Source organism: Sitodiplosis mosellana, unplaced genomic scaffold (assembly GCF_009176505.1).
Source record: "Sitodiplosis mosellana isolate CC-2019 unplaced genomic scaffold, AAFC_SMos_1.0 Smas_scaffold_6226, whole genome shotgun sequence".
Taxonomy (NCBI): domain Eukaryota; kingdom Metazoa; phylum Arthropoda; class Insecta; order Diptera; family Cecidomyiidae; genus Sitodiplosis; species Sitodiplosis mosellana.
In genome coordinates, this window is record NW_022601467.1 from 14,741,304 (window position 1) to 14,757,666 (window position 16,363).

General features: G+C 36.2%; 3 protein-coding genes across 13 annotated transcripts; 2 read left to right on the plus strand and 1 right to left on the minus strand.

Moving 5' to 3' along the window:
• The first annotated feature begins 62 nt into the window (after positions 1 to 62).
• LOC129578476 (ribonuclease 3) lies at positions 63 to 5,423 on the plus strand. Its single transcript, XM_055467147.1, has 9 exons — positions 63 to 461; positions 557 to 1,517; positions 1,606 to 2,012; positions 2,088 to 2,175; positions 2,272 to 3,060; positions 3,145 to 3,467; positions 3,534 to 3,722; positions 3,816 to 4,392; positions 4,458 to 5,423. The coding sequence occupies exons 1-9, from the start codon at positions 219 to 221 to the stop codon at positions 5,150 to 5,152; spliced, it is 4,272 nt and encodes a 1,423-aa protein (XP_055323122.1). The 5' UTR covers positions 63 to 218; the 3' UTR covers positions 5,153 to 5,423.
• A 1,875-nt stretch (positions 5,424 to 7,298) lies between these two features.
• Positions 7,299 to 12,317, minus strand: LOC129578480 (uncharacterized). Of its 11 annotated transcripts, none has more exons than XM_055467154.1 (5): positions 12,063 to 12,309; positions 10,478 to 10,692; positions 9,622 to 10,031; positions 8,756 to 9,512; positions 7,299 to 8,629 (listed from the first exon to the last, which is right to left on the minus strand). In XM_055467154.1, the coding sequence occupies exons 3-5, from the start codon at positions 9,763 to 9,765 to the stop codon at positions 8,379 to 8,381; spliced, it is 1,152 nt and encodes a 383-aa protein (XP_055323129.1). In that variant the 5' UTR covers positions 9,766 to 10,031; positions 10,478 to 10,692; positions 12,063 to 12,309; the 3' UTR covers positions 7,299 to 8,378. The 11 variants fall into 11 exon arrangements, with proteins under 11 accessions (XP_055323129.1, XP_055323139.1, XP_055323133.1 ...); XM_055467164.1 differs by lacking the exons at positions 10,478 to 10,692; positions 12,063 to 12,309 and adding exons at positions 10,773 to 10,835; positions 11,692 to 11,967; XM_055467158.1 differs by lacking the exon at positions 12,063 to 12,309 and adding an exon at positions 11,692 to 11,967 and having other exon boundaries at positions 10,388 to 10,835.
• A 311-nt stretch (positions 12,318 to 12,628) lies between these two features.
• Positions 12,629 to 14,789, plus strand: LOC129578300 (cyclin-K-like). The gene is made up of 2 exons (XM_055466628.1): positions 12,629 to 13,976; positions 14,050 to 14,789. The coding sequence occupies exons 1-2, from the start codon at positions 12,989 to 12,991 to the stop codon at positions 14,214 to 14,216; spliced, it is 1,155 nt and encodes a 384-aa protein (XP_055322603.1). The 5' UTR covers positions 12,629 to 12,988; the 3' UTR covers positions 14,217 to 14,789.
• Positions 14,790 to 16,363: the final 1,574 nt, after the last annotated feature.

The window sequence follows — 16,363 nt, forward strand, 5'->3', positions numbered from 1 at the left end:
GCTTGTACAGTAATCTGCAATGCAGATTTTCAACAGATAGTGCATTATTCATTTGGCAAGAGTGCGTTCGTCGAATCTCGATGTCAAAACATTGCTGAACGCTGTCACATTCAACTGTCAGTCGCAAGCACGGTTTAGTTTACAGATATGAGATTGATAAACTAATCGGAATATGTTTTGGTGCAATTGTTAATGAATCTTCACTAGTTTTGTGAATAATGAGTTATCCACAGCGATTTGATTCGAGTCCATATGACAATGTGCCCGCTTCTAGATCGAAAAATGCGGCGCCAATGCCGAATAACAGCTACCAAGGAAAATTTGATCCATTTCAAACGCAATCATATGGTAGAGCACCGGCACGAGTCCCATACCCAAATCCTTCCGTTCGTCCTCCAAACATGTTTTTCCCACCGATGGATTTCAGCATTCCACCGCCCAATTTCAGTACACAAGTGAACGTAAGTTGAACCATCATTCGAATGGAATAAATCGTCACTTAATTCCAATGTTTGACCATTTTTATGCAATGGATTTATTTATTCAATTTAAATAGCTACTTGCGACACAACCTCCACGGCCGCCGTTACCTCTCATGCGTCAACAGCAGCAGCAGCAGCAGCAACAACATCAACAGCAACCACACCAAACTCATCCCAACTTCAGAGCAAATCCATCATCTAGCTCACGTAATGATGGCCGAAGAGGTGTTGAAGACACATCAAAATGGCATGATTCGAAGCAATCCAGTCAGAGAACCAATGCCAATGCGCATCATTCAACAAAACGACCGTACGATAGAGATGGAGGAAGAGAAATAGATAGGGATTGGGATAGGAGGGACCGAGACAGAGGCAGAACCAATAAATATACACCAAAAAATGGAAGAGACCGCGATGATAGAGATCAAAATCGTCAAAGAGACAGCAGGGATAGACAAGACAGCGATGGTCTTGGTCGTAAATATGATAAATATTCGAATCGAAGTAGAAGTAATTCAAGATCAGTATCGATGGCTAAAATTGATAATCGAAGTAATTATAGTAAGAGTGATAGATCATCCAGTACAAGGCCACCTAGTACATCTCGGAGTTCGTCAATCAAACGAGAATCGTCAATTAAACGAGAACCATCGCCAACAGTTCAGCGCTCAAAGGACAATGAACCTCGACAATCAGTCGAGAAAACGGTACCAATCGATGACAAAGAATTAACCGAGCGAGCACGTATTTTGGAAAAGTGGCGCAGCAATTTCTGTGAAACATCCGAAGATATCACGAGGAAACTCGAAGAATTGGCTGAAGATAGTGAGAAAGAATGTTGGATTCGATCATCTCCAGCGGATTTATTCTACAAACGAACCTCGGTCAATGAAATCGAAGGTACCGCTCGCCTGGAAGCATTGTGTACTCTCTTCAAAACGGAACTTGTTGAACGTGGCACTCGTGCACGCCAATTGAAACCCGTGACCGAGGAGAAACCAAAGAAGCGGAAACATCGTGTTTGCCGACACAAAAGTAAGAAAGATTAGTGATAGTAATCGTTGAATTTATCTCGAGTTGTTCATAACAGTAAATTGTTGTATAATCGTTTCCATTATTGAAGGTGATAAATGTTCATCGTCTGAATCATCGGATGATGATTTCAATATCGAAGATGATTGCCCAATGGAAGAGCTAACGAAGAAGATAAAACATCCGTATCGATTGCATGCGGATTTATGGCATAACGAAACTGGGGAAATGAACGATGGGCCGCTGTGTCGATGTTCAGCAAAATCACGACGAACTGGCATTCGGCATGGCATTTACCCGGGCGAAGAGGGAATACCAACATGTTCTCCGAATTCAAATAATGCCGGAAAATTATATCATTACAAAATAAGTGTATCGCCGCCGACTAATTTCCTTACCAAAACGCCAACCATGATAAAGCACGACGAACACGAGTTTCTCTTCGAAGGATTCTCTCTTTTGTCGCACACTCCAATCGGCGAGCTTCCAACGTGTTCGGTATGCTTTGTATTTTACACTTTGAACAAAATGCATGGTTATGATTTTAATGTTTATCCATCTTCATTGGAATAGGTCATTCGTTTCAATATCGAATACAAAATCATGTACTTTGAAGAAAAAATGCCCGAAAATTTCACCATTCGAGAATTGGATTTATTTTGTAAGTTGGCCATTTAATTATTTCCTAATTCATCTTTCTATTTCCATTTTTTTTTAACAATGGAAAATATTCACGAGAAAATTTGGTCATTTCCAGCCGAATATCTATTCACGGAAGTACTGGAGATGTTGGACTTTTCGCTAAAACCAAAGGAAGGCGACAATACGTGTTCGTGTTTTCATTTTTTTCCACGATTCGTGCGTGATTTGCCTGACAATGGCAAGGAGATTCTTTCGATTAGCGATGTCCTGAGACATTTATTGGACAATTCGGGTCCTTTGGTTGCCGATTCGGTATTGAAGAATATGCAAACATTGCAACAACGTGATTGGCAAGATTATGTAGACGATGTAAAAGGGATGGTTGTAACAAATCCCGGCATGAAACCATGTTCGGTTCGTATCGATCAGTTGGATAGAAATGTGACCGATTTAACGGAATGCGTTGATCCAGAGGATGCGACCATTGTTCATCCGGTGATTGTGCATTTTGGTGTGAGACCGCCACAGCTCAGCTACGCTGGTAATCCGGAATACCAGAAATCATGGCGTGAATATGTTAAGTTTCGGCATCTGGTGGCCAATATGTCGAAGCCATCGTTTGAGGACAAACGAAAATTGGAGAGCAAAGAAAGTCGCTTACAGGAGATGCGAACACAGGGTCGTATGAAACGAAATGTTACGGTTGAAATTGTTTCCAAAGGATTTTATCGAACTGGCATCATGTGTGATATTGTACAACATGCGCTGTTGATTCCCGTACTTACCACTCATCTTCGGTTTCATCAATCACTCAATTTACTGGAGAAAAACATTGACTATCAATTCAAAAATCGATATCTACTGCAGTTGGCTCTCACACATCCATCATATAAAGAAAATTTTGGTATGAAAGCGCTTCAATTAAGTTGCTATTCGTGAACAGTAGAAAAATGTAAAATAACGCAATTTTGTCGCTTGTTTTTTTAAGGTACAAACCCCGATCATGCCCGAAACAGTTTAACAAACTGTGGCATCAGACAGCCAGAATATGGTGATAGGAAGATTCATTATTTGAATACGAGAAAACGAGGCATAAACACACTCATTAATATCATGTCACGGTTTGGAAGAGAAAATGAAACCGACAGCAGTATCACACACAATGAACGATTGGAGTTTCTGGGCGATGCCGTTGTTGAATTTCTTACGTCGATCCATTTGTTTTTCATGTTTCCCGATCTGGAAGAGGGTGGATTGGCCACGTACCGTGCGGCAATTGTTCAAAATCAGCACTTAGCCGTATTGGCAAAGGTAAATGTGGAGATTGATTTCTCAAGTCGAATGGAAATGCTAAAACGTTTTCTTGTTTGCCGACAGAAATTGCGATTGGACGAATTTATGCTGTATGCTCATGGATCTGATTTGTGCCACGAATTGGAACTGCGACACGCAATGGCCAATTGCTTTGAAGCATTGATGGGCGCATTACTGCTAGATGGTGGCATTGAAGTAGCTGACAAAGTGTTTGCCAACACATTGTTCCTTGAGAATGAGAGACTTAAAGAGGTAAGATAAAACCACCTAAGTACGGAATGCATTCCCTTTTCTTGGTTAAACTGAACCCATTATCATATTAAATGTATCAATCTTTGAACTTAGGTCTGGATAAACTATCCACCGCATCCGTTGCAAGAGCAAGAGCCACTCGGCGATCGACAATGGATTGAATCCTATCCACTGCTAAAAGATTTAACCGATTTCGAAGAATCGATTGGCCTAAAATTCCGTCACATTCGTTTGCTGGCACGTGCATTCACCGATCGTAGCATTGGCTTTACGCATTTGACACTGGGCTCAAATCAGCGGCTTGAATTCCTTGGCGATACTGTTCTGCAACTGATTTGTTCCGAATATTTATACCGACATTTTCCGGAGCATCACGAAGGTCATTTGTCACTGTTGCGAAGTTCTCTGGTCAACAATCGAACACAGGCGGTGGTCTGTGATGATTTGGGTATGACAAAGTATGCAATTTACTCAAATCCAAAGAGTGAATTGAAAACAAAAGACAGAGCCGATTTGTTGGAAGCATTCTTGGGTGCATTGTACGTTGACAAGGGCCTTCCACTCGCCGAACTATTCTGTCAAGTGTGTCTATTCCCCCGTTTGCAATTGTTTATCATGAACCAAGATTGGAACGATCCAAAATCAAAGCTACAGCAATGTTGTTTGACTCGTAAGTTTAAGAAATTATCAATTCCATCTTGACAATGGCAATCAAACAATTTCTTTTCTCCACAGTTCGTACAATGGATGGTGGTGAACCGGATATTCCAATTTACAAGGTGATCGAATGTACAGGACCAACGAATACGCGTGTCTACAAAGTGGCGGTTTATTTCAGAGGCAAACGCTTGGCAAGTTCTACCGGTCATTCGATACAGCAAGCCGAAATGGAAGCAGCCAAAAAGGCACTAGAAAACTCATCGGAACTATTCCCACAGCTTGACTACCAAAAACGTGTCATGGCACACAGCATGAAACGACAAAAAGGGAAACCATTCGATGGTGATAGGAAATATAACCGTTCAACTGACCTACCAAGATTATTGCGTAAAGATGACGATTCAAATTTACCCAAACAGTATCGAGTTCGAAAGAATATAAAAGGCAAATCGTCGGATGAATCGGAATCGGAATCGGAATCAGAGTCGAATTCGGATGCAGAAAGTTCGGATTCGTTAAATTTCGCTTGTTCGGCAAGCAAAAATAAGAAAATCAAACAAAACATAAAGCATATGCACCGAATAGACCATCAAACTGAACTAAAACATGAATGTATTTCGGAAGCTGAAGAACAAATTGTAGAAGAATCACAAAGCCAAATTGATACAAACACTGCTGATCAAGACTCAATAATGAATGACAACAAAGATGAGGTCACAAACAATTATTCAGACACTGACGTTTCCCTTGAATCGGGCGAAATACTCTAAATTTACTGTAAAATGTTCAGTTCAACGGAGCAATTCCTTTGAGGAATTTCCTATTATTGAATGTTAAAATAATCATTTCCATTGAACTGTTCGAAAATAGCTTTAAATATAGTATGAGTTTAATATGCGAAATTGTAAATATACGCATATCTCTTCATGGACGCTTTTGATTTTAACGATCGACGGAATAATTTCTAACGATCAATAGCTATATTATTCAAATTACCTGAGCATAGATTACAGTTCGAAAATAAAATTGCGTTATAGAGTGCTTCGTCGAGTTTTTTCACTTTTAATTCTACTATTACCATTTACAGCATTTCAACTCGGTGTTGCTTTTACCTTATGGTTGACTACAAATGGTGTCGATAAGTGCTCCAGCGTTGAATCTTATCTTAAAATTTTGTTTGTGTGAAAGATCTCAGCTGATCAACAGCTAATTCAGCTGACCGGAAGAAATGAAATAAAAAGAAAGTGCAAATGTTTTGTTTTTTCATTATCAAATTTTTTATTTTAGTTTTATTCATATTGTAATGAGTTCGGATAGATTTAGCTTGATTTATTGATAATAATTTTATCGAATTTAAATCAAGTGTCATAATACTTGTTAATTAATGAGCCATTTAAATTTGAATTGGACAAGAATTTAGAAAGTAGCGTCGAACATTGTTTATCGTGCTAATTCCACTATAATTTCGATTAATGTGATCGTGTAAAGGAATGGGAACTTGAAGGAATAAGTGCATTTGAATTGGCTATTTTTAAATTATTTAGCTCTTTTTTTTTTGTGTCCTAAAATTGTTGTCGTTTTCTTTGCGCAGAAAAAAATCACTAGTCTGTCGATTTGTTTAATGAAATAATTCGAAGCTATAAACTATCACTGTTTGAACGGTGAAATGTGTGTTTAAGTAAAATTTTACTATTTAACAATGATATTGGAAAATAACGAGAAACCTAATCCAATGCTCATTAAGCAAAAATATCTGAATTGAAGAGAAAAGTAAACGTTGTGCATCAAGTGTGTGTATGTGTTTATGATTTGTGTGTGTGATGGTCGAGCATTAAGTTTTAACTATCACGTATTGCATTTAAATTACATGAAATATCTATAGTGATTAAATGTTCGAATTTGTTTTTTCCGCCTTTGAATGAAGAGGAATCAAGCCCAAAATGTGTTATAATTGGTTTTGGTTCTTTGTTTGTTTGCTCATGGACTAAATTAAGTGTTGGTAACTGGTTAATCTATGAACAGTTTAACAAATTGGTAGACAGGGCATGGCTCTGGAATATTTTCCTATAGGCAAATGCGTGAAAATGCGTTTGGATTTATTGATTTTCGTCTGAAACGTTTAGGAAACCGAATGCCATTTTCATTCAAGAACTTGACTAGAATGAAGTGAAGAAAACGGAAAATCGCAAATTCAAATCGCATTTTCACTTTGTAGCTGCTTTGTCATTATGATGTGGTTCATGATAGTAAATAAAAATGTATGAAAGACGATTTGCATTAGAAAAATGTCATATAAATTCTTTGTTCAATCGTATCGGACAGATGTTTTTTTTCTTGTATTTTTTTTTGTTTTTAATTCTGATTTACTTCTGAAGGATTTGATATGTTCGCTTCATCTAAAAATGTAAAATTCTAAATGTAGCTGGCAGCCAAAAGCTGCTTAGGTGACCCCGATAAGAAAAAAATGAATACAGAATAGGGATTTGCTTGCATCTTTTTAAATATTCTGTTTGTTTGTTTTTTTGTTTTGTTTATCATAATTTTACTTGAAGAAAATGGATTATATTATTTCTAAATATTTGTTTGTTATAGGTAGCATTCGTTTGATTTGTTCGATATAAATTATATCAACATCTAAGTATATTTGTTCTTGTTTTTCATTCTATTCTCACTATTCCTTTGTTCTTACTGTTGTGGAAGCTGACTTTCACTATCTTGGTTGTGGTTCCATTTTAAATTGTCTAAATAAATTGTATCTCTTAGTCGCATCTGACGAACGAATGTCTAATAATTAAATCGAGATGATCAAAAACATTTTTATGGGTATTTTGTTCGGCGTGAATATATAATATAATAATCTAATCATATATAAGCAAAGAGAAACAAAAGAACGTTCAAGTTTTAGGGTTTTATACCACCTTTTTTGAAATTATCCATTAAATTTAAATGTTTGCCTCTAAACTAAACCAGTGAATTTAATTTAAAATTTATGTCTAAGTATTTCCATTTTATTTTTTATCGTAAATGACTAATGGTTCATGTTTCAATTAATGTATTTTTTTTTCTCATTATGTTTACAATAAATCCATTGGTTTTTTGTTTTCATTTTGCATAAGTGAATAAGTTGTTCTCTTCTCTTCTATCTCAAGATGTTTTGTTCGTTTAGTTTTGTTTTCTTCTTTCTTTTTTTTTAATTCGATTTTAACCGTGTAAAAAAAATTAACCACTTGTTTGTTTATTTACAAAAATTTACACAAGACAAAAAAAATCAATGTAATATAACAAATACATCTAAAAAAAAAATAAAAAAAATTAAATGTGCTCATAAATAGAGATCGGCATTTCTTCAAAAAGAAAAAAAAATCAAAATGAATCATTACAAATTAAACTAAATAAGACAAAACTTGTTAATGATTACTGTTCAGTGTTGGTTGCTTCTTTTTGTTTGTATTTATCGATTGTTTGTTTGTTTCTCTTTTCTTTTTATTTGGTTCATGAATGTGCCATATCATTGCCCATTCTAATGCTAAGTGTTTGTTTATGTGATTTGTTTTTATCGCAGGAAATTCAGATTCCGGTGATTGTGTCACACAGCATGTGACATTCGTTTCGTGCAGTTCAATCAAGGACATACGCATCGGTCAAGTATTCGCTAAGACTTTAAATCATAATTTATTGGTTTGATTTTAATCTATTTGATTTGTTCATTCCTCTTCTTCTTCTTCTTCTTCTTCTTCTAATTCGTCTCCTCTTTTAAAGCTTAAGTAATATATTGTCGATGACGCACTTTGATCACTCATTTTCATTTTATCTTTAACATTAACCGCACGTTTCCATAGTTGTTGAACGTTTTGTTTCCTTTAATTTTTTTCTTTGTTTGTTCATGTTGGTGTTGTAATTTTAATGACGTAACAATCCGTACATATCATCGCATTCACATTACACGGTTCGGTTTAATCTAGCTGATTAGACGCGTGGTCGTGGATCTTATCGCACTTAGTCATCATTTGTAAAGAGATGCTCAGACGTGTCGCTGATATTCTTGCGTTTGTTCTCTAGGATTTTAGTTGCTTGTTCGAGCGTTTCTAAGTAGTAAAAATTGGATTCACCACGTAAGGAGTATTTTGTTTCATCGAAATTCCACGTAAGGCCGAGGACTATATTGAAGGCAGATACATCGTATGCATGACAGCCGGAGTATCTATATAATGGTTTTTTATTAAACCTGCAACCACCGGATTGGGCACCTGCATGAAACGATGATAGACGACAATTAGTAGTTATCAAACATATGTTTGTTTGTCTCTCTCAAAAGATCGACAGTTTTTTTTTTCTTCAATGAAATGTAATGATGTTCCCAGGGCAGCACTTACCTATCGGGTGAATACATTCTAATGTAAGTGTACATTTTATCCACGGTAACAGAATCTTTTCGTTGACCAATTCAGAGTCGATGAATAGAACGGCATCCATTGAAACCATTGGCAAAAACATGAAATTTTCGGCATCGGTTTGAAAGTAAGAAAACATTTTTGGATGTGTTCGACTTGACACAGCCAATCTGGTGGTCCATCCAAGGACACCGCTACCATTTACATGGCGGAAGAGTTCGGCCCGATGTTCATTGGTTAAGCTGCGTATCCGTACATTATTTTCAATGAATAAAACGGATTTCGAATGATTGAGCGCATCTTTGATGAGAAGCGGCCGAAATGCATGCATTCGTTCATCGCTCACATAAGCCGGAAATTGTGATAAATCGTATACAATCACAGTGCATTTTGTATTGTTGCAATATGTGTTCAGTGCACGTGAATCATCGTCTGACAATCCAATATCGTACAATATTAACGTTTCGTTTGGAAGTTTGCTGGCAATATTTTGTATGAGCGATATTGCGGATGCTGCTTGCCCATTGAGCACATAGCTGACAACGGTGAAATTGGATTTGCTGTGATTTGAGGGTGCTTGTCTCGGCAACGGTGATGACAACAGTGGTGTTGATGACGACGATGATGATGATGATGATGATGATGAAGATGATGCTCCTGCTGCAGGGGCTGCGAATCCTAATACAATCAGATACTTGGGATCGATTTCCAATATTTTTTTATTCGATACTAAGTTCTCCTGTTTTTTGTTGTTGATTGGAAAAGAAAACAGTTCAATTCAAGTCAAACCATCGACATTCAAAAGAGTTCGTTGACCGTGAAACGGTTGCCGGTTCAATTTTGTTTACCTGTAATTCCTTGAAGTGCTGATGAGTTTGTGTTACAATCGTTTTAATTGAATCATTTTGCTCTCGGGTCGAACTTATCATAACAAATACATAACTGGTGATCACGACACAGCCGAATACTATTGAGAAGGTTTTTATTCGCATTTCTCTGATTTTCACATTTACGCTCCACTTTTTGCTTGATGTAGAAAGTAAAAAAATTCAAACCGAATACACAACAACAGCCGATGCCTTAACCCTTTCAGTTCCAGCGGTTTTTGTGTGTATGTATGATACTTTGTTGCACGTTATCAAAGCACGGTCTAACACCGTGTCAATTTTATTGAAGTTGTTTTCAATGATTCAAATTGTCGCCATGCAACTCAAACCCTATTAATTGACGTTGTCGATTTAATGACTGTATATGAACACTGTGTGTGAGAGAAGGAAAAAGAAAGAAACAAAAATTACATGCTATTAGTTAGTGATGTGCATAAGTGATTTTTGCGAGGGGCTTATTTGTTGTGGTGAGTCAGAAACAACACGCATTATTCCTATGTAGACTCAAACAAATTCATGACAATCTGACACGAGTCTCTGCGAATTGTAGCACGGAAACTATTTGGCAAGTCTGTACGAGTCAACTGACATGTACTCAAATTTCAAATAGTTCGGTTCAATGCTTCGTATATTCATATGGAAGGCTCGTTGAAGTTTCGTGAAAGACGCGCGAGTCTTATCACAGATTCTCAAGACTCGTGCGGCTGCCTATATTTCGTCTACTAACTTGTAAGATTTATGCCGACCCGCATGACACATAAGCCTCTAAGATTTTTGTCGATTCTTGTTTAAAAAAAATTCTTTTTAACTTTCGTACAATCACCGTTGCTGTTGTGGCCGCCACCACCGCCGCCGCAGCAGACATAAAAATACAATTAAAGAGTATAAATAACCAACAGCGGTAACAGCAGCTTCTTTGTTGGTAGCAAAATATTTGCGCACTTTTTCGTTATCCACTTTGTTAAAGTGCACACAGTTCAGTTAACTTGACGGAAATTGTTTATTTTTATGCAATCTGGTTGTTCGACAACACTCACATCGGAATACAATAAAATTCAATGTGTAAATTGAAAGCAGTCCAAAGTTCTATACAAATCCAATATTGATGATACCTTGTGCAAAAATATCAACGCCTGTTTTGAGACATTCAGGCTGGATTTTTTTTTTCCTACGAACTATAATTGAAATTTTGTTCCATTTAAAAGAAAAACGTTAAATCATTTTAATCAAATTGGCCGGTTTAGTCAGTTAAATGTAGTCAGCTGTATATTGATTGAAATTCCAGTTAAATTACGCACAAAATCTCTAGTCAAAATGTCCCAAATCAGTTGACTATTAATCACACTTAGTTAATCATAAATCTAGTCACTATGGTAAATAGAAAAGTGTCTCACAAGGGATTCGATCAAAATCGACTAAAATTCACACAGAAATTAATATAATGTATTGGACGTGGAAATACACAAGTATATATTGGATCGACACTATAGCCGTTTGAATGACAGATATGTTAACTGGAAATCAATTATCAGATGATGCGATGTTTGTACGTTTTTTTTTTCGCTTTCAATGGCTTTCGAATCGAGACAAGCGCAAAAGTCATTAAAACGCAACAAATTCACAAAATGCTTATCTTATCATGTCTTATCTGTTTGCATTCAATTTTGAAAATGAAGCGCAAACTAATCAAACGGTATTGTGTGTGTGTGTGTGTATGCTTTTGTTTCGTTCAAGATATTTGCACACCCGACATTTTTATCCACCGCAATAATTAATGATTCAATGCGTGTTGCGACAATATCATTACACTCACGTCAACACGTCTATTGAACGACAAATTGAGCAAAGTTTGTGCATAATTTATGAGAGGATAATTTAAAAACTACGCTTCAAAGTGGACGAATAAAAAATGAGGCACAGAACGAGAGGGAGAAAGAGAAACTACGAAACGACATAAAATCCAATGTACAAATCAATAAAACAAATGCCCTCTAATTTGATGTTTATTTATCACAAAATTTCATTTAATACATTCACAATTTGTTATCCTGACTGATTTAAAGACCACGGTAATCATCACTCAATTAGCTTTGATTTGTCGATATTATCAATCACATGAAATCAAAGCCCATCCAAATCACATACACAAAATTACAATTCAATGCCAACTATGAAAACGCACACACACGGCTTAGCACGGATCGTATTTAAATTCAAAATAGTTGCAATCCGAATGGTGTTTTGTACGAAAGATAGGGAGCGAGATAGAGATAGAGAGAGAGAGAGAGAGAGAGAGAGAGAGAGAGAGAGTGGCAGCAAGCCCAAAAATATATCCTCAGGGTTTTTGATTTTAGCTATTGCTTCTCACTATTGCATTTGTTCTAAATGATTACCATGTTTACAATAGATTGATATCGGCATGTATCCCATGGAAATATTGTCGACGCTTTGCACCATAACTACATGATTGTTTGCAAACAAGTGCCGTTTTGTTGCGATCTTTTTGTTTATTTTCCGTGTTTTTTTTTTCGCTCACACTTTTGGTTGCCTTTATTTTCGACACAAGACACAATTCAACTTTTTTCAATCGAAATATGAAAAAAGTTTTACTTTGCGAATAGATATTATGCGGCCGACGGTGTCAACTTAGTTCACAATGTTTCCGATAGCGTGCCTATATAATGGTGTCGGTATGGTCACTGCGGAATGCTACAACCACCGAGTACAATACGAATGCCAAAGAATAAGGAATGTTTATGCCGGAAAATTTTATTTTTTGAAATTCTTCAAGAGCCAGATGAAATGATTTCGGACTGATTTTCAATTCGTATTTGAATGATTTTAACTACAGAGCGGAAAAAAAACCTGCAAAAATTCATTTGAACAAGCATTTGGTTTGCGATACAAGCCAATGAGCAGCGCTGTACGTGAGAAAGAAAATGTCATATGACTCGTGACATTGACGTTTATTTGTCAAAAGTTCCTTCTCATAAATACACATAGATAGTTTTTTTGTTGGTTATATTTTTCTATTCATTTATTCTTTAACAACAAATACAGGAATTCGAATTATTTTTGCTTCAAATTTCTTTTCAAAATTAAACCGATTTTAGTTTTATTAATAGTCATAGCGTATAGTGTTTAAGTGTGAACAAGTAGAAAAAAGGAGACAATAAATTTTACCAAATGTACATTTCGTAGCGACTGTGTATCGGGCCCCCAGAAAAGAAAGAAATACGAAACACACACACGGAAGAAAGAAAAAAAAACAACAAAGAAGAGAGTGATTTGCTCAAAATTGTGTTTTAATGATCGATTATCAATAACGATGCCGTGTTGGTACTATGACAAAAAAGAGCTACGAAACACACCGTCCATTCGTGATGGCATGGATTTTGAAACGGAACGCCGGTATCGTAAAGAAGGCACCAGATTTATCATGGAATGTGGCACAGAAATGATATTGGGTCATCATACAATTGCAACGGGTGCAATTTACTTCCATCGCTTTTATATGTTTCATACGTTTCAAGAATTTCCGCGCTACGTTACCGCCTGTTGCTGCTTATTTTTGGCCGGCAAAGTGGAAGAAACGCCAAAGAAATGCCGTGACATCATAACCACGGCCCGTTCAATATTGCCCGATCCAAAATTCCAGGCATTCAGCGAAGATTTGCGAAAAGCCAAAGAAGAGGTCATGACACTCGAAAGTATACTATTACAAACCATAAAATTTGATTTAGAAGTCGAGCATCCGTACAATTTTCTCGTTTCGTACGCCAAAAGTTTGAAAGGTGATAAATCTAAGCTACAAAAAATGGTGCAAATGGCCTGGAATTTTGTCAACGATTCACTCAGCACAACGGTTTGCCTGCAATGGGAACCAGAAATTATCGCTGTTGCACTTATACATTTAGCTAGCAAATTAAGCAAATTTACGGCAACCGACTGGATTGGGCGAGAACCAACACATTTACGATGGTGGGACATGTTTATATCCGATGTAACGATGGAAATTCTCGAAGATATTTGCCATCAAGTGCTTGACTTGTATCAGCAACCCAATCAACAGGCACAACAATTGGCCGAAGGCAGTTCACCGCCATCGATAAAAGCCAAAACGGCAGTGGCCATATCACCCATTCCCGCCCAACGACTGAAACCGAAAGATCCTCCAACAAAAGACATGAACACTGAAAATGGCATACACAATAATTTATCAGCGTCCGAATTTGTAAAGGCCAATCGATCGAGTTTTGCAACAACATGCTCGGTACCGCCACCACCGCCACCGCCATTACCACAACCATGCACAGGTAAAATTGAAATTGGCTTTTCAGTGTTGAATCATGTGTTTCAACGGGTCTTTCGTATTTTGTATTTTTATAGGTAATCAACCGCCATCGATATATTCAATGAACGCATATCCACAGTCAACGATGATGCCGACAAATGTACCATACAATATGCCGCAATGTGCTCAACAACCTCCTCATAATATTTATTATAATCAGCCAACTAGTAGAATAAGTGGTGCATATTATCCGGGGCCTTAGACACATAACATTCGAATGTGCTTTTCGTTTTGCATCTTGAACCAACACATCCATTGATTTCAAGATTCCGATTCTTAACCCTTCTTTTTCGAAAAAAAAGAAAACAATTTTATCAAATAAAGCATATCAATTTGCAATCGAACTACCATTAGCAATTGGTCATACGTCTCGTAGCTAAGAATTGTAATTTATATTAGAAAATCATGGTTGAAAAAAATGCTCCAAATTAATATATATATATATGTATATATATACAAAAGATTGATAGATAAAACTATTAAACAAATTGATTATTATAAAGAGAGATTTAGCGACCTCAATAATGCTAACTCATTATACCAACCAGTACCAATTAAATAGATATGGCAATATATTCCTACACAAATGCCCTTCACATGAACATTTGTTGAATCTTTCCTAAGTGTGTCGTTAACATATTCTTTACTGCAATTTTTAAGAGATCGTTTTTTTATTAATGTGAAGAGAGAAATACAAAGCGAAATGAAGCCGATAAACTGTAGTGTATTTTCAACAGGGAGAAATAAAGAGGAATTTATATGATTAAATTATTTAGATAGATTTGAGTTTTCTTTTCCTGCTTGTAGCATCACTTCCTTATGGACTGGAAATGTGATTTATCTCTGACTTTTTCGATTTATTGAATTTCTTAAACAGCACACAGCAAGTTAATGATCGAATTGTGATCAAAACACAAATGGTTTCCGTTGCTGCGAAAAATGCACTTGAGACTTTGTGCATCATTGCCATATTCTTCACGACACTTTTAATCCAATTGATGTGTAAGACTCGAGTATAAACACCTGGATAATTTTTGAAGGTGCTGTCTCTGCCCCAAAAAATCATGTTTTAAAATAAGCTTTCACTGGAAATGAAATAAAATTTGTTCATCCCACCGCATAGCATCAGAAATAATTAATAAATCCCATTTGGCTCGCTAGAAGACACGTGCAACAAAGCTATTATCGTAAAGTCGACGCCCAATTCGACTGAATTTAAATACTTCGTTGAAGAGCGAATCCATAGTTGACAGATAATGTAATTGATTGATGCGGTAGTTAGTCTTCTCATTCTTCTTGAATTGTGATTAATTAAAAAATTATCAGAAAATTCGATAATAATTGAGTCCACAGTCCATAGCGATTGATTGAACGAAATATTTTGTTTATTTCTATTTAATCTCAACACATGGCTCCAAGCTCAATTACTGTTTATCACTTGCTCTAAAATTGTGTGCTGTAATTAATTTGAGATTGTTGCTAACATCTGCTGCAATATTTATCATCATTCTGCCCTGTGACAACAACGGACTGTACTTAGATAGACAAAATACACATGATGTGATAAAGTGATTATGCGATTAATTTCTTTCATTTCCCAATTAAAACGCACAGTTTTGCCGAAGTGAATATTTCTATGAGAATTCAAAAGATTTGGTTTCGTTGAAGCTTACAAAAATTATTAAACTTACAACTCAGTTTTTTCATCGGTTCCATCAAGCTGCTACCCATGTGATTGGGTACAATTTACAAACATTTATTCATGGATTTATCACTATTTGATTTCACTGTGTAGAATATTTAATTTGCTCGAAATATATGCACAAGTTCATGAAATCGTCCGAGTTTGGGAGGGTTTTTCATTGATACAACACATACATCAAATGAATATACGATGACGTTCGTCAAGAATGATGCGAGTCTCTCTCGCCCTGGCCAAATGGAAGATGATACAATAAATAATTGCGAGAAAAAAAAAGTGAAAAATCCAAACATTCACTAAACTAGATTTATTCAAATATTCAACTTTTTTGATCCTCCCATCGCATAAAATCGTTTTCATTCTTTTCATATGCATTTTAGTCAATTCATCATAAATTTAAAAGATTAGAAACAGTAAAAGATGCGAAGAACGAGCCAAATATTAAAATAGATGCAAAATAGCATGGCCGTGCGGCTCAAAAATTTTATAAGGAAATTGTGGCATTGTGTCCATTCAGCCAATGTTTGAGTTGTCTTCATTCTTAATACCGAATGAAGGCAATCAATATGTTTTTGGCATTTGAAATACACATACACACAGAGACACAGCAAAACCTTATCTTATATCATCTTGAAAGCATTTCAGAA

Bases quoted from the DNA above. Each gene is read 5' to 3' on its own strand.
- LOC129578476 (XM_055467147.1), top strand. From the start codon at position 219: ATGAGTTATCCACAGCGATTTGATTCGAGTCCATATGACAATGTGCCC. The intron at 462-556 runs GTAAGTTGAACC...CAATTTAAATAG, and splicing joins ATTTCAGTACACAAGTGAAC to CTACTTGCGACACAACCTCC. The intron at 1,518-1,605 runs GTAAGAAAGATT...CCATTATTGAAG, and splicing joins TCGTGTTTGCCGACACAAAA to GTGATAAATGTTCATCGTCT.
- LOC129578300 (XM_055466628.1), top strand. From the start codon at position 12,989: ATGCCGTGTTGGTACTATGACAAAAAAGAGCTACGAAACACACCGTCC. The intron at 13,977-14,049 runs GTAAAATTGAAA...GTATTTTTATAG, and splicing joins ATTACCACAACCATGCACAG to GTAATCAACCGCCATCGATA.
- LOC129578480 (XM_055467156.1), bottom strand. From the start codon at position 9,765: ATGCGAATAAAAACCTTCTCAATAGTATTCGGCTGTGTCGTGATCACC. The intron at 9,513-9,621 runs GTAAACAAAATT...AACAAAAAACAG, and splicing joins AGCACTTCAAGGAATTACAG to GAGAACTTAGTATCGAATAA. The intron at 8,630-8,755 runs GTAAGTGCTGCC...CGTTTCATGCAG, and splicing joins AGAATGTATTCACCCGATAG to GTGCCCAATCCGGTGGTTGC.